The sequence below is a fragment of the Choloepus didactylus genome, chromosome 2 (assembly GCF_015220235.1).
Source record: "Choloepus didactylus isolate mChoDid1 chromosome 2, mChoDid1.pri, whole genome shotgun sequence".
NCBI lineage: Eukaryota > Metazoa > Chordata > Mammalia > Pilosa > Megalonychidae > Choloepus > Choloepus didactylus.
The window spans coordinates 90,108,135-90,132,626 of record NC_051308.1 but is presented as its reverse complement, the minus strand read 5'-3'; the positions used below and the strand labels follow the sequence as shown (position 1 = coordinate 90,132,626).

At 38.1% G+C, this 24,492-nt stretch overlaps 1 protein-coding gene across 2 annotated transcripts in view; it reads right to left on the bottom strand.

Moving 5' to 3' along the window:
• Window positions 1-24,492, bottom strand: part of RC3H1 (ring finger and CCCH-type domains 1) — a 141,834-nt gene that overhangs the window by 75,535 nt on the left and 41,807 nt on the right. For both annotated transcript variants that reach the window (XM_037825312.1, XM_037825313.1), the window contains exon 2: window positions 8,602-8,977. In XM_037825312.1, the coding sequence (XP_037681240.1) occupies window positions 8,602-8,832 (231 nt within the window). In that variant the 5' untranslated portion in view covers window positions 8,833-8,977. The remainder of the gene's footprint in view (window positions 1-8,601; window positions 8,978-24,492) is intronic.

The window sequence follows — 24,492 nt, the reverse complement described above, 5'->3', positions numbered from 1 at the left end:
TCTGCCCTAAGCTGGACAAAGAGATTCACTCTTCCAGAAATTTGCCATAAGGACAAGAGGACTCTAGCCTGACATCTATTGGTTGATCTGGCTTAATGGCAAAGCTGGGTTTAAAATAGTTATATTTTGCTTGCATGTAAATGGAAGCCCAAAAAGCTAGTCTAGAAAGAGAGGAAAGGATGATACAGATACACAGGGAAAAGCACAGACAGGCAGTAACTGAGGGAGTCAGAGACCCACTGGCTGGAAGGAGAAGGAAGATGGAGACTGGTGTTGGGGAGAGGGAGAGAGGAACTACTGTGGTTTCTACAACTTTCTGATTCTTCATTCAAGACATTCCAAAGGCATTAATGTACTTATTGCCTGGGGTTTCTGGGATGTCACTGTATACTTCCACTTAATTAGTCTTTTCACTCAAGCTACTTTGAGTGTCTTGATTCCTCGTAAACAAATCATCCCCAACTAAGAGAAACAAAATGGTATGACAGAAATAAAACATACAGAATTGGATAATCCCAGGCTCAAATCTATCACTTAATTGCTGGAAGAGTAGATAAATATCTAGTATCTTTTGAGTTTTAGTTTCCTTTTTGGTAAAATGGGGCTATTACCTCATAGGGTTTCAAAAATTCTTCTTAGACATACTAAATATCTGTATTTACAGGTGAAACAATATGATGTCTGGAATTTGCTTTAAAGTACTCTGGAGAAATGTCAAAACCTTTTTTTTTTGTTTGAGGGGAAATAGATAAAATACAAGAAGGATGTTGATAACTGTTCTGGTTTGCTAATGCTGCCGTTATGCAGAATACCAGAAATGGATTGGCCTTATAAAGGGGATTTATTAGGTTACAAAGTCACAATTCTAAGGCCATAGAGGAGTCTAGACTAAGGCATCAACATGATGATACTTTCACTGAAGAAGAGCTGATGGTGTCCAGAACATCTCTGTCAGCCAGCAAGGCAGATTGCTGGCATCTGCTGGTCCTTTGCTCCCAGGTTGTGTTTCAAAACGGCTTTCTCCAAAATGTCTCTGGATTTTGTCTTAGCTACTCTCTCTCAGCTCCTGTGTGTCCTTGCTTCTTTCTCCCAGGGCGTATTTCTCTTTAGCATCTGGGGGTCTTCTCTTAGCTTCTCTGGGGCAAACGCTGGGCTTCGAATCTCTTAGCTTAGCACCATCTTGAAACGTCTTTCTGTCCACATCTCCAAGAACCTCTAAGAGTCAGCTTTCAATGGCCATCTCCGAAATGTCTCTCTCAGCTTCTCTTGGGGCATTTTGTCTTCTCTGCTCTCTGTGTAAGCTCCCTTGAAAGAACTCCAGTGATGTAACTAAGACCCACCCTGAATGGGCAGAGCCCACACTTCTGTGGAAATAATTCAATCACAGGTTCCACCCTAATCAACAGACTAATCAGTCTGCCCCCACAAAACTGCATTAAAGAACATGGCTTTCCTGGGGGACACAATACATCCAAACTGGCATACTACTGAAGGTGGGAGTTGAGTACACAGCAGGGTTCATAATGCTATGTTTGCTACTTTTGTGATGTTTGAAAATTGTGTGCTCCTTAGCTTTTCCTTGGGGAAACAGGAGAATTCTCTCCGGCCTGTCTATTGCATAAAGGTTAGAAACTCCTTATCTTCCCCTCTCTACCTCTATTTCTTTTAATTTTAAGTTTTGTTACAACATTACCTTTCCTACAATCTTTACAATTTAAATAAATACTTCATTCTTAATTCAAACATCAGTAACATAACATTAAAAAGTTTGAAGGGACCTAGGGGCTTCCTAGCCAAACAAATAATTCTCCTTACATCACTGATGTCATCTACAGATACTTTTTGAATATTACCAACAAGAAGTTTGCTATCTCTACAAGGCATTTTCCTATAATTTCTCTTTTAGACAAATTTCTTTCTTATTAAGTAGCCAAAATTTGTTTCTTCTACTCATTGGTGTTAATTCTGAGAAGCTATAAAGAATAACAGTCTCTCTTATAGGTGATAGTGCTTAACTTCAGCTCTCTCTCCTCCCAAGTCTTCTCTTCCATAGGTCAGTTTCAATTTCAGTCCCAGTTTCTTCAACCACTTTGCATAAGACTGCCTCAAAGACAATTACCATGGTTCATGCACATCCTAATTTATGAAGTTACCTATTAAAATTCAGTTTTACAGCAAATAATCTAATAGAAAGCAGAATAGTTATAATAATGCAATATCACAACAGAGTACTATGCAGTCATTTAAAGAGAAATTTCCTAAGCTTTGAAAGACAAGAAAATGTGCTATCATGCCAAGAGAAAAAACTCAGACCACGACTACAGTGTGATTCCTGATTTGTTAAAATAAACAAAAACTAGGATGAAGTATACTGAATATAATTCCGGCACGACTCTAAGCAACTTTAAAAAAATGCTTCTTGTCTGAATGTTCTACAATGTATATACATTATTTTTATATGTGTGAGTATATTACAAATACTTCAGCATCCAAAACTGACCCTAATGTAAGCATGTTTCTGATTAAATATGAAACCATGCCACAATTAGCTTATATTGTTTCTAGCCAAAAGAAATACCCTTTTGGGTCAACACACTTTTCTCAGGCTCTTACTCATTTTTGTTCTGTTTTAACAAAAACTGTTAATAAGCTACGTCTAGCCTATCTTTTAGTAACACAACTAGCTTTTAATCCTGGATGAATAACTATTTTTACGGTAAATTTTAAACATAATTCATATGAAAGAAAACTTTTAAAACTCAATCTTCAAATGTGTTCCAAGAGAAAAAGTTAATTACAGATTATTTTAGATATACTATAGACAACAAAATAAACTGGGATATAAAAAAAAAACAAAAACAAAAAGATTAATATCCAGAATATATAAAGAACAACAAATCAATAATAAAAACCAAGCAATCCAGGGAGAACCTGAGATGGCAGCTAGGTGAGACAGGGCAAAAAAATACCTCCATGAAAAATACTAGATAAAAGCCAGAAAGTGACACAGAACACCAGTTCCAGTGATGCATCAACCAGACAAGGTCTGCTAAATCCGTAGGGACCGTGCATTTGGTGAAATCGGGGGTCTGCATTGTGAAACAAGTGAGTAAGCTGGCAGAAAGTCCGGTGGCTGCGCTGCAGTGTGGGGAACCTGCGGGTGGGCATTTGGAGATGGACTAGTTCTTTTTAAAACAAACAAACAAAAAAAAACCCCGGGAGTGGCTGCAGATATGGCGATGAGAACCGCGCAGTGAAGCACTGCAGGAGCAGGCTGTAGCCAACTCCTCGATGTCTGGCATGGAGGATAGCCCTCCCCACACCCACTCCTGATTGTCTCAGGGCCAGGGGGATAGTGGGTAGCCAAAAGGAGAAAGAAACCGTGCCCCTTGCAGACATCTCCCCGGCGGGCTGGACACACTCCTACCCGGGGACGGAGCCACAGCCCAGAGCTGTGCCAAAAGTGTTTCCCACAGTGCCACGCACACGCCACAATATCAGCCTTGGACAGCGGCCTTTAGTGCACCCACAGCTAACTATCCCGGAGCTGGGAAGGTGGAGCTGTGAGAAAAGGGGGAAATTAACACACCTCATTCAACCATCTTTAAAGCAGGCTGGGAATGCCCCTGCACGGCCCAGCAGCCCAGGGCTTCCCTGGAGGCCGGTGTGCACTTGTGACATGGCACAGCCTTCCCTCAGCAGAGGTCCTGGAAGAGCACAGCTGGGAAGGGGGATCCGCTCGGAAATCCCAGGGACACTACACCAATACCAGGGACTTGTGGGTCAGCGGCAGAGACAATCTGTGGCAAGACTGAAATGAAGGCTTAGACTCTTGTAACAGACTTAAATCTCCGGGAACACCTGGGAGGTTTGATTATTAAAGCTCCCCTGACTCCCTAACCACCCAGACACACGCCCCACATTCAGGGTGGACAGCACCAACAACACACGCAAACTTAGTGCACCCACTGAACCCCACAAGAATCAGATCCCCACACATCACAAAGACAAAGTCAGGGAGAACTGAACTTGAGGGGAATAGGTGACTCGCGGATGCCATCTGCTGGCTAGTTAAAGAAAGTATACGCCACCAAGCTGTAGATCTGAAAAATTAGATATTGGTATTACATCCAGAAAGAACTCTATCAAGTAAAGCAAATGCCTAGAGGCCAAAAACAATAGAAAATCTTAAAGCATATGATAAAACCAGAAGATATGGAGAACCCAACCCCAAACACCCAAATCTAAAGATCAGAAGAGACAGAGTACTTGGTGCAATTAATCAAAGACCTAAAATCAAACAATGAGAGCATGGCACAGGACATAAAGGAGATGAAGAAGAGCATGGCACAGGATATAAAGGACATGAAGAAGACCCTAGAAGAGCATAAAGAAGACACTGCAAGAGTAAATAAAAAAAATAGATGATCTTACGGAAATAAAAGAAACTGTTGGACAAATTAAAAAGACTCTGGATACTCATTATACAAGATTAGAGGAAGCTGAACAACGACTCAGCGTCCTTGAAGACCATAGAATGGAAAATGAAAGAACAAAAAAAAAGAATGGGGGAAAAAATAAAAATGGATCTCAGGGATATGATAGATAAAATAAAATGTCCAAATTTAAGACTCATTGGTGTCCCAGAAGGGGAAGAGAAGGATAAAGGTCTAGAAAGAGTATTCAAAGAAATTGTTGGGGAAAACTTTCCAAACCTGCTACACAATATAAATACACAAAGCATAAATGCCCAGCGAACTCCAAAAAGAAAAAATCCAAATAAACCCACTCCAAGATATATTCTGATCAGACTCTCAAATACTGAAGAGAAGGAGCAAGTTCTGAAAGCAGCAAGAGAAAAGCAATTCATCACATACAAAGGAAACATAAGACTAAGTAGTGACTACTCAGCGGCCACCATGGAGGCAAGAAGGCAGTGGCATGACATATTTAAAATTCTGAGAGAGAAAAATTTCTAACCAAGAATACTTTATCCAGCAAAACTCTCCTTCACATTTGAGGGACAGCTTAAATTTTTCTCAGACAAACAAATGCTGAAAGAGTTTGCTAATAAATGACCTGCCCTACTTCAGATACTAAAGGGAGCCCTACCAACAGAGAAACAAAGAAAGGAGAGATATAGAGAAATTTAACAGATATATATAGAACATTACATCCCAAATCACTAGGACACACATTTTTCTCTAGTGATCATGGATCTTTCTCCAGAATAGACCATATGCTGGGACATAAAACAAGCCTCAATAAATTAAAAAACAAACAAACAAACAAACAAAACTACTGAATATAGTCAAAGCACATTCTCTGACCACAACGGAATACAAATAGAAGTCAATAAGTTTTGATTTGTAACTCCACTATTTACTTCCTACAGGATCTAAAATACATAAACTCTAATGACAAATCAGTGGCTTTGGACTCAATGTATACTATGTAAATTCTGACAAGAACTACATAAAGGTGGGGGAATGGAGGAGTATAGGAACATAGTTCATGTGTCCTATAGAAGTTAAGCTGGTATCAAAGAAAAACAAGATTGTTATAGATTTAAGAGGTTAAATTTAAGCCCCACAGTAAACACAAAGAAATTATCAGAGAACATGATCATACAGATGAAAAGTAGAGTAAGGTTTACGAGAAGTGGGGGAAGGGGCAATGGGGAGTTAAGAAATGAATGTAGGGTTGCTGTCTGGGGTGAAGGGAAATTTCTAGTAATGGATGGTGGGAAGGTGATAGCATTACAACATTCTAAATGTGATTAATCCCAGTAATGGAATGCTAGGGAGGGGTCTGAATGAGAAGATTCAGGCCATATATGTTTTCACAATTGAGGAAAAAAAAAAAGAAAAAGATAGTCTAAATAGGCAATGACAATTAAATGCCAAGGATGGTCCTGGATGGGGTCTGAGGATGGAGGACAGGAGGCTCAAAGGGACACAGTGGGGACATAAGGAAAAAAAAAAAAAAAAAAGAAAGAAAAAAAAGGAAATATAGAACGTAAGCTTTGTATCAATGTTGAATTTCTTGAACTTCTTAGCTGCGTTTAATGGGACTGCATAAAAGAATGTTCTTGTTCATGGGAATTGTATATGTGAATTATATTGTTTGTTCAAGGATGTGTGCAGCTTGCTCTCATATGTTCAGAAGACAGAGCAATAGATGATGGATGACAGGGAGGGAGGGAGGGAGGGAAAGAAAGAAAGAAATGGTGGTGTGATGGGATGTTAAAGTTGGTGGATAGGGGTATTGGGGGTGGGGGTCAGGGTATGCTGGAGTTCTGTGTATGGGTTTTGTACTGTTTTTGCAACTGTTCCTGTAAGTTCGCATTTTTTTCAAAATAAAATTAAAAACAAACAAACAAACAAAAAAAAAACAAGCAATCCAATAGATGTGATGCCACAAAGTAAAAATAAAAGAGAAAAGCAAAATAAGACATTTTACCCACTAGACTGGGGTAAAGTCTTTCTTTTTATTTTTAAAAAGAAATTTTTTAAAATAAATACTTGATGTCAGGAAACAGGGACTCCCATCCACATTGTTGAAGGGTATTTAGAATGGAACATCCTTTTAGGAAAGCTATTTGGCAATAGCTATTACAATTTAAAATGTGTATACCCTTTTAATCCCAAATTCTACTTGTAGTCACTGATCTTAAAAAAATTTACTAAAAAATCTCATTGCAATATTGTTTGTAACAGGAAAAAGAAAAATCACAATCAAAATGTTGTAAAAGAGGAAAGTCTAAATAAACCACGATAAATTCATACTTTGCAATAATAGGCTGCTACCAAAAAAAGAAGATAGCACTGACATGGAAAGCTTTCCTGGACAAATTCAGTGGGAAAAAAGTAAGCTGGAGGAAAAAGATACAGTATGAGCATAGTACTACAAAAATGAAGGTATACATTTTATGTATCTGGAAGGATATATGTGGTAACAGTGGTTAATTTGGAGACAAAAGGAGAATATTCATTTTCTATATGTTGCTTGTGCAATTAAAAAGAATCACAAAAGAAGAAAAAATGAAGTAAGGTTTTAAATATACTTCAAATGGGAAGTGAAATATTTTCCCATCCCCTATCTCGTCTCATAAATAATCAGAGAATTTTCAGAAGACAGTGTAATGGAAAATTTATATACAAATTCAATTTGATAAAATAAACACTTTAACTACATGTACTGTTCAGCATAGGAGATTTCAAATATAACATTTCATTCTTTTCCTACTAGTTCCTGAGAAAATTTTGCTCCACCCCTACCCTGCTTTCACACACTACTGGAGATCTGTATAAAACTCGCCTAGCTGATATTCTAGGTTTATTTATATGCAGATCAACTCCTAATCAGACACATTTAAAGTGATCTGTACTCAGTTTCTACCATATTCTAAATATCATATTATGGTATGGGGATACAATGATGACATTACATTATCCTTGCTCTCAAGGAATTTATAGTCTGGTGGCTATATATGTATTAAAATTTCTTATCCTCAAATCTCATTAACATTAACTCTTTCAGTTAAGATATGACAAGTTCTTACTTAGTTTGGAGAAAAAGAATCAGTTCATTCTTAGACAATTTTAAGGAAAAAAGTAAGCATTGTTTGTTATTAAAAATGCCACATTTCTAAAACTGCTACCCCCAATACATGCTTCCAAAGTGTGACACAGGCATTTTCTAAATAAAAAGAGAAAATGATTATGAAATGAAAAATTAGGTATGGAAGAAGAAATAAAAAGAATTGCACTTTCTCATTCTACAAATATTTTGTAGTATTACTGATAACAACATCAAGATAGGCTTGTAAATAAAATAACCCTCTGAATTAAGTTATTCTGCAACAGTTCTCATTACCTCCAACATACACAGTATCAACTTTCCCTTCTTTTCAAAAGCTTATGGGAAGATCAATCTAGAAAGATCAGTGGGGCTTGATCCAAAGTTTCAGCATATTTATCCAGAAAATGATTTATGGAAAATATATGGGACTTCATACTCACATTGTTCAAATTTAGTAGTGAGGATTATTTAAGTGAATAGTATCTGCCTTTTAAAAACCTACTTTCAAAGATTTTGATTCCAGTGGAATCTCTGCTTTAGATTTTTTTGTGTGTATGTTAGTGAACTACCAGACTAACTTTTATATTTAGATACCTAGGGATATTTGTTCCTACTGTGCTTTATTGTTTTTGTCTTATCTTTCATTTCATTTCTGTTAGTGTCTATTAAGTAAATATGTCTGAAGCAACTTCACCTCTCTGAATGAGTGAAATGCAATGATTTTGTGAGTCATATTTTCCTCAAAGAGAAGTGATCCGTATTACTTACCTCTTAGGTTTCTCTGGTGATCTGAATACTTAGGATTATTGAAAGTCTGGCCACCAGAGTTAATGGATGTGACTGTACTGTAACTGAAAACACTGGACACAAAAAATCCTAACATACTGAAATAAAGGCTTTGCACCTATTTATACATATTTAAAGATTATTTTACCCAATTTTAATTCAACAGATTTCTCTCAGGAAAAGCAAAAACACACACACAGAAACTAAAAAGTATTATGACACTCATCTTACCTGAGCACCCACCAGCTGTAGCAATGCTGAGTTCACTGGGAGGAGCTCAATGTCTGTATTGATAGTGGTCTGATCAAATGGGCAAGCCTTGCGGTGTAGTTTATTCAGGCACATCTTGCAGACAGTATGGCCACAACCCAAACTGATGGGCTTTCGAATTGTTTCGTCGAAAGTCTGAGTGCAAATTGGGCAGGAAAGGAAATCCGTCCATTGTGGAGCTTGTACAGGCATTGCTTCTGGAGTTACAATTCACTAACATACACAAAAAAATTCTAAAGCAAAGATTCCACTGGAATCAAAATCTTTGAAAAGTCTGTCTCTTTTTTTTTTTAAATATCTTCTGTAGATACAGTCATCACATAGTGTGAAATATAACCTGAAAAATAAAGAAAAAGAAACAACTGAGAACGTCTTCCTTTTTGATCAACAATTGAAAAGGAATCTTAAGTCCAATATTACCCTATAACCTTCACTTACTGTATATTTCTATCATAATATATCCTTTTGCACTTTTACAGAATTACAGCCATAATAAATTGAGTCTAATCCCCTCATTTTAGACCCCAGAAGAGATGAAATAACTTGCCTAAAGTGACATTTGAAGTTTTTAATAAAATTAGATCCAGGACCTAGTTTCCTCAGTTTATCTAAGTCTCTGTTTTTTATTAAAAAAATTAGCCTTTCTAGGGGCTTAATAATGTTTTGCTTCTTGGTCTAGATATTGTTTACATAGGTGTGTTCAGTTGTGGAAATTCATCAAGCTCTACATTTATGTGCACCTTTTTTATCTTACACATCAATAAATAGTTTAAAAAAAAAAGGGGGGGGGGGCCTAAAATAAAAAGTTCCTTAAAATACTTATCAAATTAGGTGGGGGTAACAAAATAAAAAGAGGCTTTTTTAACGTTTACTTTTAAGAGTTTAAGATACTCTTACAAATTTACATACTGGTCGAATGCTGTCTCTTTTTTAAGCCGCCAGGTACAGCCTATACCTATTGCTATAATATGTTGTGATAGAACAACAGAGTTAAAATTATTTATTTCAAAAGATTCTTTAAATCCCCATATTTAAGAATGGTGGAACAATTACAATCAACTGGAATCTAATTATCCAGAACCCCTATATTATCAAATTTTACTTTCTACCTCTTCATTAGATACACTCCATTTTCAGTGTCGGATAAAAGCTAAATCGCAAAACTCATCACCTGTGCCTAACAGAAATTTTCTTTACAGTTTCTACTAAACATACTATGACTATAATTTTTTAAAATGAGAACTGATGCCCAGAATGATAATAAATTACAATAGCCTTACAAATTATTAAAGATACTATGCTCACTAGAGTCTGCTTATGAAGATACAGAAGCTGTAATAAACTAGAAAAGTAAGTTATCTTCATATTTTGTTCTTCAAATAATAACTTAACCTTGAATGCAAGTCAATTATTGATGAGAGAACAATTTCCATCAGGTTTACTAAAAATTTTGTCCATTCATTCAACAAATATTTACTAAGTACTACTATGTGCCAGGCTATGTGAATTGTTGGGGATACAGGGAAATGACAGTCATGGTAATCTGCCTTCATGGAGTTAACAGTCTAGTAAGCCTCAGCTTTGTTTAGGTTTTTGCAAAGCATATGACTAGATAAATGGAAAATTGAAAACAATTTTAATAATCTAGTAGACAGTTTCCAGTTCTGGATCTAAAATTAAAGTTATCCACACCTGTGTTCAAATGGCCTTTGCAATAAAAAGAAAGATTAAATTAAGAAACTGCCCAAATTTTGATTTCTATAAAACAGCATTATAAATACTTTTAATAAAATGCATATAAAAGCAGATTATGAGTAACTACAAATAGGATTACATTACATTATTACTATTTATATATTGAGACTGTCCTCTGGAATGCTAAAAAAGAAAGCACAATATCTAATTACTCCACTGGCATAGTAAAATGCTACAACTGTGCTTGGAGTTGTAGCATGTTGCAAAATAAAGAACTGAAAAGTGTTTAAAAGACATAATCATCTGAATGAAAGATGGTTATTAGTCAGAAAAAGTGTGCTGAAGCTGATTAAGTTGATAAAAATCAGCCACAGGAAACTTTCTATAGATTAGCAGAGCAGTTCGTATTAATGTCAATGAAGAATCTGACCCTTTGCAAAGAACTAGAGTTAATGGTTCCCTCCTTTTTACTTAAAATGTGTTAATTAATCACAAAGTAAAGATAAAACACACCACTTTATTCCCTTAAACATTATAACAAATTCAAAGGAGCACAAAATACAAATATTATATTACATATATTATAATTTTTACTATTTATAGAGCTATGTGCCGCATGTTGCTAAACACCTTACACAGGGCAAACCTATAAAAGGTATGTACAATTGTTATCTGTGTACTACAGTTGGTATAAACCAGTGTCACAAAGCTGCATTCCCTAACAGCTATTGGCAAACTTGCTGCCAAATCTAATGATCAGGTCATTGGTTTGATCTTATTTGTTTGCAAAGCAAGATATAAAACAGACAACCATTCTGCTCCTTTAAAGTGTCAAAGCCACTTCACTGGCTTTTCTTCTGATTTCTTAAACTTCTAAATGTTGGAGTTGTCGGGGCTGCCTTTGACCTCCTTTTCTCATCATTCTCCAGCTTACAACCCTGAAATAGCTTCCCATTATATTTAGAAGAAATCCATACTTCTTCACTAGATACAAATCAATAATCACACAACTAAAAACATGATTACAAATTACAGTAAGTGATATGGAGGTAAAGTAAAGTTCAGGGAGTTATCAGAATGTGTAACAAAGGAAACCCAACCAAACTGGGGTAGGAGTCTGTGGTGGGTTGATTTCCTAAGGAAGTGATACTTATGGTGAGATATGAAAGACATAAAGGCTGAATAAAAGTTATCTGTAAATGTGTATCAGGAGTGTGTAGATTCTCAGTAAAGGAAAGGCATAACCACAGGCTCTGAAACTAAGCGGAATATAAGGCAATTGGAGAGCTAGAAGAAAACTAAACAAAATAAAGAGCAGAGAGCAAGAGAAAAAGGTATGAGGTAAGGCTAAAAATTTTAGAAAGCAACAAGTAATACAGGACTTTCTAACTCATATTCTGCTATTTGGTTATCAATTGAAGAGTAATGTAAAGCCATTAAAGGATTTTAGGAAAAGGGTAACCCTCTTCATTGTTTTTGCTTTCCCCAGTCTGTAATATTATTCTCACTAACCACAGTCCACTGAGCTCTCCTTCAAGGCCCAGACAGGGAGTATAACCTAACAACTTCAGGTGACTTTTTTTCACTCCTGGGTTCTGAAGCACCTATATGCTGTTATGCCAGCATTATGCCTACTTTAAGAAAGCCTGACATGTAAAAAGTCCAACTCAGAGATGTTCTAGTCTAGTTGGCTAATGCTGCCAGAATGCAAAACACCAGAAATGGATTGACTTTTATAAAAGGGGGTTTATTTGGTGACACAGTTACAGTCTGAAGGCCATAAAGTGTCCATCAACCTTCAATGGAGAAAGGCCATTGGCATCTGGAAAACCTCCTGTAGCTGGGAAGGCACGTGGCTGGGGTCTGCTTGCTCCTAGGTTGCATTTCAAAATGGCGTTCTCCAAAATGTCTGTATCAGCTTCCAACGGCTGTCTTCAAAATGTCTGTCTCAGGTATAGTTCACTGTGAGCTCCTTCTGTCTGAGCTTATATAGTGCTCCAGTAAACTAAACAAGGCCCACGCTAAATGGGCAGGGCCACGCCTCCATGGAAACTATCCCGAGTTATCACCTACAGTTGGGTGAGTCATATCCCCATGGACACTGAACCAATAGGTTCCAACCCAATCCACACTAATATGTCTGCCCCCACAAGAATGCATTCAAGAATATGGCTTTTTCTGGGGGACATAAACACACAAACTGGTACATTCCACCCCCTGGACACCAGAAAAACATATTCTTTCCAAATACAAAATACATTCATCCAATCATAATATCACAAAAACTTAAATCATTTCAGTAACAACAGGCAAATACAAGATCCCATCAAAATCAGTTACAAGCGTGGTCTGTCCGAAAGCAAAATTCCCCTCTGGCTCTGTACCTGTGAAACTTAGAACAAGTTATTGGCTTCCAACATACAAAGGAGGGACAGTCATAGTGTAAACATTCCCACTGCCATAAGGAGAAACTGAAGGGAAAACAGGGTTTAAAGGACTAAAACAATTCCTAAAACCCACAGGGCAAACTCCATTAGATTTCAAAGTCTGAGAGTTACTAACAGAAAGATGTTGAAACCTTGGGGCTTGAGAGAGTGGGAGTCCAACCCCTTTCAAGGGCCTTTGCAGCAGCCCTTTTCTCTCCAAATGCTGGGGTGAGTACTCCAACATATCCACACACAGAGAAGACCACCTTCTTCTCAGCTCCACCCTCCTCAAACATCGAGGTGCCACAAGGACTCTGCCTTTCTGGGGCAAAGGCTCTACCCTCTCTGAACAGTGGAGTGGTGGCCAGGCTCTCCCCAATTCTCTGGGAATGTGCTCCACCCTCTTTGGGGCTTGGGGTGGCAAAATTCTTCCTGAACATCAAGGTGGAAGGATCATCCTCGATCTCCAGGGCAAATTCACCCTTTCCATGCGTGTGGGCCACTCCACTCTCCCAGCCCAAAACCTCTTGACTCCAGACCTCAACCTCTATGGCTCTGTCTCTGAAGAAATTTTTCCTTCAGTTTGTTCCTTGTCTGTCTCCTCCAGTCCAGGCCAGCAGCATTTCTGTCTGTAAAGAGCTTGCAAAAATTCTGTTGGCTTCTCATGAAGCACACAAGGGTCAAAGCCATCAGACAATAGGACTTTCCACAAATCCTTTCTGCTTAACTCCTTCTCCAATCTTGGCTTGTACTGAAATGATGGCTGGGTTCCATGTTTGGTTAAATCCTCACGTGGGGCTACAGCTTCTAGGGTTCCACCCTCTGGAAGCCTGGAATTTTCCAAACCATCAGTTTCTGGTTTCTTTGAACCCAAGAGTTCAGTTCTAAGTTTATTTCTCTCTGCTCACATTTTACTATAAGCTGCAAGGAGAAGCCATGCTGTATCTACAACATTTAGTTTTGAAATCTCATCAGCCAAGTATCCCAGCTCGTAACCTTCAAATTCTTCCTTCCATCCAACACCAGGACTCAATTCTGCCAAATTCTCTGGCACTGTAAAACAAGGATCACTGTTCTTCTAGTTTGTAACAATACATTCATCATTTCTGTTCAAGGCCTTGTTGGAACTATCTTTAGAGTACATATTTCTACTAACAGTCTCTACAAAGCAGTTTAGGCCTTTTCTGTCAAGCTCCTCACAGTTCTCCCAGAATCTTCCCCTTATCCATTTAAAAAGCCGTTACATGTTTGGTATTTGCAAACTCAGCAACACCAGCGCCCCACTCTTGGTACTAGCTTGCCAATGCTGCTGGAATGCAAAACACCAGAAATGGATTGGCTTTTATAAAGGGGGTGTATTTGGTTACAAAGTTACAGTCTTAAGGCCATAAAGTGTCCAAGGTAAGTCATCAACAATCGGGTACCTTCACTAGAGGATGGCCAATGGCATCCAGAAAACCTCTGTTAGCTGGGAAGGCACGTGGCTGGTGTCTGTTCCAGAGTGCTGGTTTCAAAATGGCTTTCTCCCAGGATGTTCCTCTCTCAGCTCCTGTAAGTTCTTCAAAGTGTCCCTCTTGGCTGCAGCAAGCTCACTCCTTCTGTCTGAGCTTATATAGTGTTCCAGTGAACTAATCAAGGCCCATGCTGAATGGGTGGGGCCACGCCTCCACGGAGACGATCCAATCAGAGTTATCACCGATACAGTTGGGTGGGTCACATCCCCATGGACACTGAACCAATAGATTCCAACCCAACTCACACTAGTATGTCTGCCCCCACAAGAATGCATTAAAGAATATGGCTTTTTCTGGGGGACATAAATACATAAACCAGCACACAGAACATATAAATTATGGTGATTGTTCATATTACAGAAAGAGTACTTTACCAAAGTATTCATAAATAATAGGATTTTTTAAAAAGAAAGGCTAGAAATCTTTGTAATTAACATTGGAAACACTAAGTGTACAACAAGAGGGGAATAACTAGATAAACAGAGGTACAAACATACTATGGAGAGGTACAGAATGATTAAAAACATAGATTTATGCATGAAGAAATAGAAAAGATCCAGGATATTAAGTAAAAACAAAATCTGCAGACCAATACATATGATAATCATTTGTGTTGGGGGAAAAAAAACAACAACATATAAGTCTATTAATGCAGGGAAATGGAAGAAGAATATATATTTTTTCCATTCTTTTACTTTCAAACTACTGGTATCATTTCTCAACTTGGGTTCAGGTCAGAAAGGACATGCAAGTCTTCATGACCTGGGTGGGATTCAGCAATGGATGCTTAGATATGACACCAAAAGCACAAACAACAAAAGAAAAAAAGAGATAAATTTGACTTCATCAAAATTAAAAACTTTTGTGTAGAGGAAATTATCAAGAAAATGAAAAGATAACCTATAGTATGAAGAAAATTATCAGATAAGGGTTAATGTCTAGAATATATAAAGAACTTTTACAATGCAACAACAAAAAGACAAACAACCCTATTAAAAAATAGGCAAAAGAACTGGACAGAAATTTCTCCAATGAAGATATGCTAATGGCCAATAAACACATGAAAAGATGCTCAGTATCATTAGTCACTAGGGAAATACAAATCAAAACCAGAAGGATGGCTATTATTTTCAAAAACAGAAAATAAATACTGCAATGCATGTGAAGAAATTGGAACTACAGTGCATTGTTGGTGAGAATGTAGTCACTGTGGAAAGCAATATGATGATTTCTCAAAAAGTTTAACACAGAATTATCATATGACCAAACAATTCCACTTCCAGGTAAACAGCAAAAGACAGTGAAAAGAGGACTTCAAACACATACTTGTGCATGAATGTTTACAGCATTACTTACAATACTAAAATGTAGAAACAACCTAAGTGTCCATGAGCAAATAAATGAATAAACGAAATGTAATACATACATACAATAGAATATCATTTGGCTATAAGAAAGAATGAAGTTACGAAATTCACTGTAACATACAAGAATCTTTAAAACATTATGTTCAGTGAAAAAAGCAAGGCACATACGGACAAAAATTGTATGATATATTTATAAGACAAAACTAGAAACTGCAAGTTCGCAGAAATAGAAAGATTAGACTTTGCCAGAGAATGGGGGAAAGGGTGAGAAGGGTGAGGGGGAGTGTTTGTTAAAAAGAAAGTGGGGGGAGGGTTTTGCTGAATTTTATGTAATTAAATTATATCTCAATAATTTATTCTTTAAAGGAGAATGACTACAATAAAAAAAGAATCACAAGTTGGGATCCATGGACATGTTTGTACTTCAAAGCCTATGACAGTAGTATTTCACAATGGAGACTTAGCTGTTCATTAAAAATGAAAGTAGGAGGCGGGGCAAGATGGCAGACTGGTGAGCTGTATGTTTTAGTTACTCCTCCAGGAAAGTAGGTAAAAAGCCAGGAACTGCGTGGACTGGACACCACAGAGCAATCTGTCTTTGGGCATACTTCATACAACACTCATGAAAACGTGGAACTGCTGAGATCAGCGAAATCTGTAAGTTTTTGCGGCCAGGGGACCCGTGCCCCTCCCTGCCAGGCTCAGTCCCGGGGGAGGAGGGGCTGTCAGCTCCAGGAAGGAGAAGGGAGAATTGCAGTGGCTGCTCTTATCGGAAACTCATTCTACTGATTCAAACTCCAACCATAGATAGACTGAGACCAGACACCAGAGAATCTGAGAGCAGCCAGCCCAGCAGAGAGGAGACAGGCATAGAAAAAAAACAACACGAAAAACTCCAAAATAAAAGCAGAGGATTTTTGGAGTTCTGGTGAACACAGAAAGGGGAAGGGCGGAGATCAGGCCTTGAGGCGCATATGCAAATCCCGAAGCAAGGCTGATCTCTCTGCCCTGTGCACCTTTCCTTAATGGCCCTGGTTGCTTTGTCTATTAGCATTTCAATAACCCATTAGATCTCTGAGGAGGGCCATTTTTTTTTTTTTTTTAAATCCTTTTTGCTTTTTCTAAAACAATTACTCTAAGAAGCTCAATACAGAAAGCTTCAAAGAATTGAAATTTGGGCACGTCAAGTCAAGAGCAGAACTAAGAGAGCTCTGAGACAAAAGGCAATAATCCAGTGGCTGAGAAAATTCACTAAACAACACAACTTCCCAAGAAAACAGGGGTGTCCGCTCACAGCCACCATCCTGGTGGACAGGAAACACTCCTGCCCATCGCCAGCCCCATAGCCCAGAGCTGCCCCAGACAACCCAGTGTGACGGAAGTGCTTCAAATAACAGGCACACACCACAAAACTGGGCGTGGACATTAGCCTTCCCTGCAACCTCAGCTGAATGTCCCAGAGCTGGGAAGGGGGAGCAGTGTGAATTAACAGAGCCCCATTCAGCCATCATTTGAGCAGACTGGGAGCCTCCCTACACAGCCCAGCAGCCCAGAACTGCCCTGGGGGGACGGCACTCACCTGTGACATAGCACAGTCATCCCTCAACAGAGGACCCGGGGTGCACAGCCTGGAAGAGGGGCCCACTTGCAAGTCTCAGGAGCCATACGCCAATACCAAAGACTTGTGGGTCAGTGGCAGAGACAAACTGTGGCAGGACTGAACTGAAGGATTAGACTATTGCAGTAGCTTTAAAACTCTAGGATCATCAGGGAGATTTGATTGTCAGGGCCACCCCCCCTCCCCGACTGCCCAGAAACACGCCCCACATACAGGGCAGGCAACACCAACTACACACGCAAGCTTGGTACACCAATTGGGCCCCACAAGACTCACTCCCCCACTCACCAAAAAGGCTAAGCAGGGGAGATCTGGCTTGTGGAGAACAGGTGGCTCGTGGACGCCACCTGCTGGTTAGTTAGAGAAAGTCTACTCCACGAAGCTGTAGATCTGATAAATTAGAGATAAGGACTTCAACTAGTCTACAAACCCTAAAAGAACCCTATCAAGTTCAGCAAATGCCACGAGGCCAAAAACAACAGAAAATTATAAAGCATATGAAAAAACCAGACGATATGGATAACCCAAGCCCAAGCACCCAAATCAAAAGACCAGAAGAGACACACCTAGAGCAGCTACTCAAAGAACTAAAGATGAACAATGAGACCCTAGTACGGGATATGAAGGAAATCAAGAAGACCCTAGAAGAGCATAAAGAAGACATTGCAAGACTAAATAAAAAAATGGATGATCTTATGGAAATTAAAGAAACTGTTGACCAAATTAAAAAGATTCTGGACACTCATAGTACAAGACTAGAGGAAGTTGAACAACGAATCAGTGACCTGGAAGATGACAGAATGGAAAATGAAAGCATAAAAGAAAGAATGAGGAAAAAAATTGAAAAACTCGAAATGGACCTCAGGGATATGATAGATAATATGAAACGTCCGAATATAAGACTCATTGGTGTCCCAGAAGGGGAAGAAAAGGGTAAAGGTCTAGGAAGAGTATTCAAAGAAATTGTTGGGGAAAACTTCCCAAATCTTCTAAACAACATAAATACACAAATCATAAATGCTCAGCGAACTCCAAATAGAATAAATCCAAAAAAACCCACTCCGAGACATATACTGATCACACTGTCAAACATAGAAGAGAAGGAGCAAGTTCTGAAAGCAGCAAGAGAAAAGCAATTCACCACATACAAAGGAAACAGCATAAGACTAAGTAGTGACTACTCAGCAGCCACCATGGAGGCAAGAAGGCAGTGGCACGATATATTTAAAATTCTGAGTGAGAGGAATTTCCAGCCAAGAATACTTTATCCAGCAAAGCTCTCCTTCAAATTTGAGGGAGAGCTTAAATTTTTCACAGACAAACAAATGCTGAGAGAATTTGCTAACAAGAGACCTGCCCTACTGGAGATACTAAAGGGAGCCCTACAGACAGAGAAACAAAGACAGGACAGAGAGACTTGGAGAAAGGTTCAGTACTAAAGAGATTCGGTATGGGTACAATAAAGGATATTAATAGAGAGAGGGAAAAATATGGCAAACATAATCCAAAGGATAAGATGGCCGATTCAAGAAATGCCTTCACGGTTTTAACGTTGAATGTAAATGGATTAAACTCCCCAATTAAAAGATATAGATTCGCAGAATGGATCAAAAAAAATGAACCATCAATATGTTGCATACAAGAGACTCATCTTAGACACAGGGACACAAAGAAACTGAAAGTGAAAGGATGGAAAAAAATATTTCATGCAAGCCACAGCCAAAAGAAAGCAGGTGTAGCAATATTAATCTCAGATAAAATAGACTTCAAATGCAGGGATGTTTTGAGAGACAAAGAAGGCCACTACATACTAATAAAAGGGGCAATTCAGCAAGAAGAAATAACAATCGTAAATGCCTATGCACCCAATCAAGGTGCCACAAAATACATGAGAGAAACATTGGCAAAACTAAAGGAAGCAATTGATGTTTCCACAATAATTGTGGGAGACTTCAACACATCACTCTCTCCTATAGATAGATCAACCAGACAGAAGACCAATAAGGAAATTGAAAACCTAAACAATCTGATAAATGAATTAGATTTAACAGACATCTACAGGACATTACATCCCAAATCACCAGGATACACATACTTTTCTAGTGCTCACGGAACTTTCTCCAGAATAGATCATATGCTGGGACATAAAACAAGCCTCAATAAATTTAAAAAGATTGAAATTATTCAAAGCACATTCTCTGACCACAATGGAATACAATTAGAAGTCAATAACCATCAGAGACTTAGAAAATTCACAAACACCTGGAGGTTAAACAACACACTCCTAAACAATCAGTGGGTTAAAGAAGAAATAGCAAGAGAAATTGCTAAATATATAGAGACGAATGAAAATGAGAACACAACATACCAAAACCTATGGGATGCAGCAAAAGCAGTGCTAAGGGGGAAATTTATAGCACTAAACGCATATATTAAAAAGGAAGAAAGAGCCAAAATCAAAGAACTAATGGATCAACTGAAGAAGCTAGAAAATGAACAGCAAACCAATCCTAAACCAAGTACAAGAAAAGAAATAACAAGGATTAAAGCAGAAATAAATGACATAGAGAACAAAAAAACAATAGAAAGGATAAATATCACCAAAAGTTGGTTCTTTGAGAAGATCAACAAGATTGACAAGCCCCTAGCTAGACTGACAAAATCAAAAAGAGAGAAGACCCATATAAACAAAATAATGAATGAAAAAGGTGACATAACAGCAGATCCTGAAGAAATTAAAAAAATTATAAGAGGATATTATGAACAACTGTATGGCAACAAACTGGATAATGTAGAAGAAATGGACAATTTCCTGGAAACATATGAACAACCTAGACTGACCAGAGAAGAAATAGAAGACCTCAACCAACCCATAACAAGCAAAGAGATCCAATCAGTCATCAAAAATCTTCCCACAAATAAATGCCCAGGGCCAGATGGCTTCACAGGGGAATTCTACCAAACTTTCCAGAAAGAACTGACACCAATCTTACTCAAACTCTTTCAAAACATTGAAAAAAATGGAACACTACCTAACTCATTTTATGAAGCTAACATCAATCTAATACCAAAACCAGGCAAAGATGTTACAAAAAAGGAAAACTACCGGCCAATCTCCCTAATGAATATAGATGCAAAAATCCTCAACAAAATACTTGCAAATCGAATCCAAAGACACATTAAAAAAATCATACACCATGACCAAGTGGGGTTCATTCCAGGCATGCAAGGATGGTTCAACATAAGAAAAACAATCAATGTACTACAACACATTAAAAACTCGAAAGGGAAAAATCAATTGATCATCTCAATAGATGCTGAAAAAGCATTTGACAAAATCCAACATCCCTTTTTGATAAAAACACTTCAAAAGGTAGGAATTGAAGGAAACTTCCTCAACATGATAAAGAGCATATATGAAAAACCCACAGCCAGCATAGTACTCAATGGTGAGAGACTGAAAGCCTTCCCTCTAAGATCAGGAACAAGACAAGGATGCCCGCTGTCACCACTGTTATTCAACATTGTGCTGGAAGTGCTAGCCAGGGCAATCCGGCAAGACAAAGAAATAAAAGGCATCCAAATTGGAAAAGAAGAAGTAAAACTGTCATTGTTTGCAGATGATATGATCTTATATCTAGAAAACCCTGAGAAATCAACGATACAGCTACTAGAGCTAATAAACAAATTTAGCAAAGTAGCGGGATACAAGATTAATGCACATAAGTCAGTAATGTTTCTATATGCTAGAAATGAACAAACTGAAGAGACACTCAAGAAAAAGATACCATTTTCAATAGCAACTAAAAAAATCAAGTACCTAGGAATCAACTTAACCAAAGATGTAAAAGACCTATACAAAGAAAACTACATAACTCTACTAAAAGAAATAGAAGGGGACCTTAAAAGATGGAAAAATATTCCATGTTCATGGATAGGAAGGCTAAATGTCATTAAGATGTCAATTCTACCCAAACTCATCTACAGATTCAATGCAATCCCAATCAAAATTCCAACAACCTACTTTGCAGACTTGGAAAAGCTAGTTATCAAATTTATTTGGAAAGGGAAGATGCCTCGAATTGCTAAAGACACTCTAAAAAAGAAAAACGAAGTGGGAGGACTTACACTCCCTGACTTTGAAGCTTATTATAAAGCCACAGTTGCCAAAACAGCATGGTACTGGCACAAAGATAGACATATAGATCAATGGAATCGAATTGAGAATTCAGAAATAGACCCTCAGATCTATGGCCGACTGATCTTTGATAAGGCCCCCAAAGTCACCGAACTGAGCCATAATGGTCTTTTCAACAAATGGGGCTGGGAGAGTTGGATATCCATATCCAAAAGAATGAAAGAGGACCCCTACCTCACCCCCTACACAAAAATTAACTCAAAATGGACCAAAGATCTCAATATAAAAGAAAGTACCATAAAACTCCTAGAAGATAATGTAGGAAAACATCTTCAAGACCTTGTATTAGGAGGCCACTTCCTAGACTTTACACCCAAAGCACAAGCAACAAAAGAGAAAATAGATAAATGGGAACTCCTCAAGCTTAGAAGTTTCTGCACCTCAAAGGAATTTCTCAAAAAGGTAAAGAGGCAGCCAACTCAATGGGAAAAAATTTTTGGAAACCATGTATCTGACAAAAGACTGATATCTTGCATATACAAAGAAATCCTACAACTCAATGACAATAGTACAGACAGCCCAATTATAAAATGGGCAAAAGATATGAAAAGACAGTTCTCTGAAGAGGAAATACAAATGGCCAAGAAACACATGAAAAAATGTTCAGCTTCACTAGCTATTAGAGAGATGCAAATGAAGACCACAATGAGATACCATCTAACACCGGTTAGAATGGCTGCCATTAAACAAACAGGAAACTACAAATGCTGGAGGGGATGTGGAGAAATTGGAACTCTTATTCATTGTTGGTGGGACTGTATAATGGTTCAGCCACTCTGGAAGTCAGTCTGGCAGTTCCTTAGAAAACTAGATATAGAGCTACCATTCGATCCAGCGATTGCACTTCTCGGTATATACCCGGAAGATCGGAAAGCAGTGACACGAACAGATATCTGCACGCCAATGTTCATAGCAGCATTATTCACAATTGCCAAGAGATGGAAACAACCCAAATGTCCTTCAACAGATGAGTGGATAAATAAAATGTGGTATATACACACGATGGAATACTACGCGGCAGTAAGAAGGAACGATCTGGTGAAACATATGACAACATGGATGAACCTTGAAGACATAATGCTGAGCGAAATAAGCCAGGCAAAAAAGAGAAATATTATATGCTACCACTAATGTGAACTTTGAAAAATGTAAAACAAATGGTTTATAATGTAGAATGTAGGGGAACTAGCAGTAGAGAGCAATTAAGGAAGGGGGAACAATAATCCAAGAAGAACAGATAAGCTATTTAACGTTCTGGGGATGCCCAGAAATGACTATGGTCTGTTAATTTCTGATGGATGTAGTAGGAACAAGTTCACTGAAATGTTGCTATATTATGTAACTTTCTTGGGGTAAAGTAGGAACATGTTGGAAGTTAAGCAGTTATCTTAGGTTAATTGTCTTTTTCTTACTCCCTTGCTATGGTCTCTTTGAAATGTTCTTTTATTGTATGTTTGTTTTCTTTTTAACTTTTTTTTTCATACAGTTGATTTGAAAAAAGAAGGGAAAGTTAAAAAAAAAAAAAAAAAGATGTAGTGCCCCCTTGAGGAGCCTGTGGAGAATGCAGGGTTATTCGCCTACCCCACCTCCATGGTTGCTAACATGACCACAGACATAGGGGACTGGTGGTTTGATGGGTTGAGCCCTCTACCATAAGTTTTACCCTTGGGAAGACGGTTGCTGCAAAGGAGAGGCTAGGCCTCCCTGTATTTGTGCCTAAGAGTCTCCTCCTGAATGCCTCTTTGTTGCTCAGATGTGGCCCTCTCTCTCTGGCTAAGCCAACTTGAAAGGTGAAATCACTACCCTCCCCCCTACGTGGGATCAGACACCCAGGGAAGTGAATCTCCCTGGCAACGTGGAATATGACTCCCGGGGAGGAATGTAGACCCGGCATCGTGGGATGGAGAACATCTTCTTGACCAAAAGGGGGATGTGAAAGGAAATGAAATAAGCTTCAGTGGCAGAGAGATTCCAAAACGAGCCGAGAGATCACTCTGGTGGGCACTCTTACGCACACTTTAGACAACCTTTTTTAGGTTCTAAAGAATTGGGGTAGCTGGTGGTGGATACCTGAAACTATTAAACTACAACCCAGAACCCATGAAACTCGAAGACAGTTGTATAAAAATGTAGCTTATGAGGGGTGACAGTGGGATTGGGAATGCCATAAGGACCAAACTCCACTTTGTCTAGTTTATGGATGGATGTGTAGAAAAGTAGGGGAAGCAAACAAACAGACAAAGGTACCTAGTGTTCTTTTTTACTTCAATTGCTCTTTTTCACTCTGATTATTATTCTTGTTATTTTTGTGTGTGTGCTAATGAAGGTGTCAGGGATTGATTTAGGTGATGAATGTACAACTATGTAACGGTACTGTAAACAATCGAAAGTACAATTTGTTTTGTATGACTGCGTGGTATGTGAATATATCTCAATAAAATGATGATTAAAAAAAAAATAAAAAAAAAAAATAAAAACAAGAAAAAAAAAAAAATGAAAGTAAATGCAAATTTCCAAAACTGGTTGTTTTCTTTGTGAAAACTGATACCATTTCTTAATTAAGGCTCTTTTCTAAATTATAAAGATAACTCAGTCCCAATGCAAAAGATTCATGAATAAATTCTGAAGACTAGGCCAAATACTTTGACACAATTTCAGTCTTTAGGGGACACATTTTGAAATCAGTCCTCCAACTGCAATAATGGCTTATTTTTATACAAGAAATTAGCTCCTCCTGTCCAGAGAAGTTATTTTGAGACACAATGACAAATCTGACTGGCAAGTAACTTTGAATGTTCACAATGAAAAGAAAATCTAACCTGTGCCTAGTAAAATTATTGGTAAATACTATCCTATAAAATGAAATAAGCTTCAGTGGCAGAGAGATTCCAGAAGGAGCCGAGAAGTCACTCTGGTGAGCACTCTTACGCACAATATAGACAACCCTTTTTAGGTTCTAATGAATTGGAATAGCTAGCAGTAAATACCTGAAACTATCAAACTACAACCCAGAACCCTTGAATCTTGAAGACAA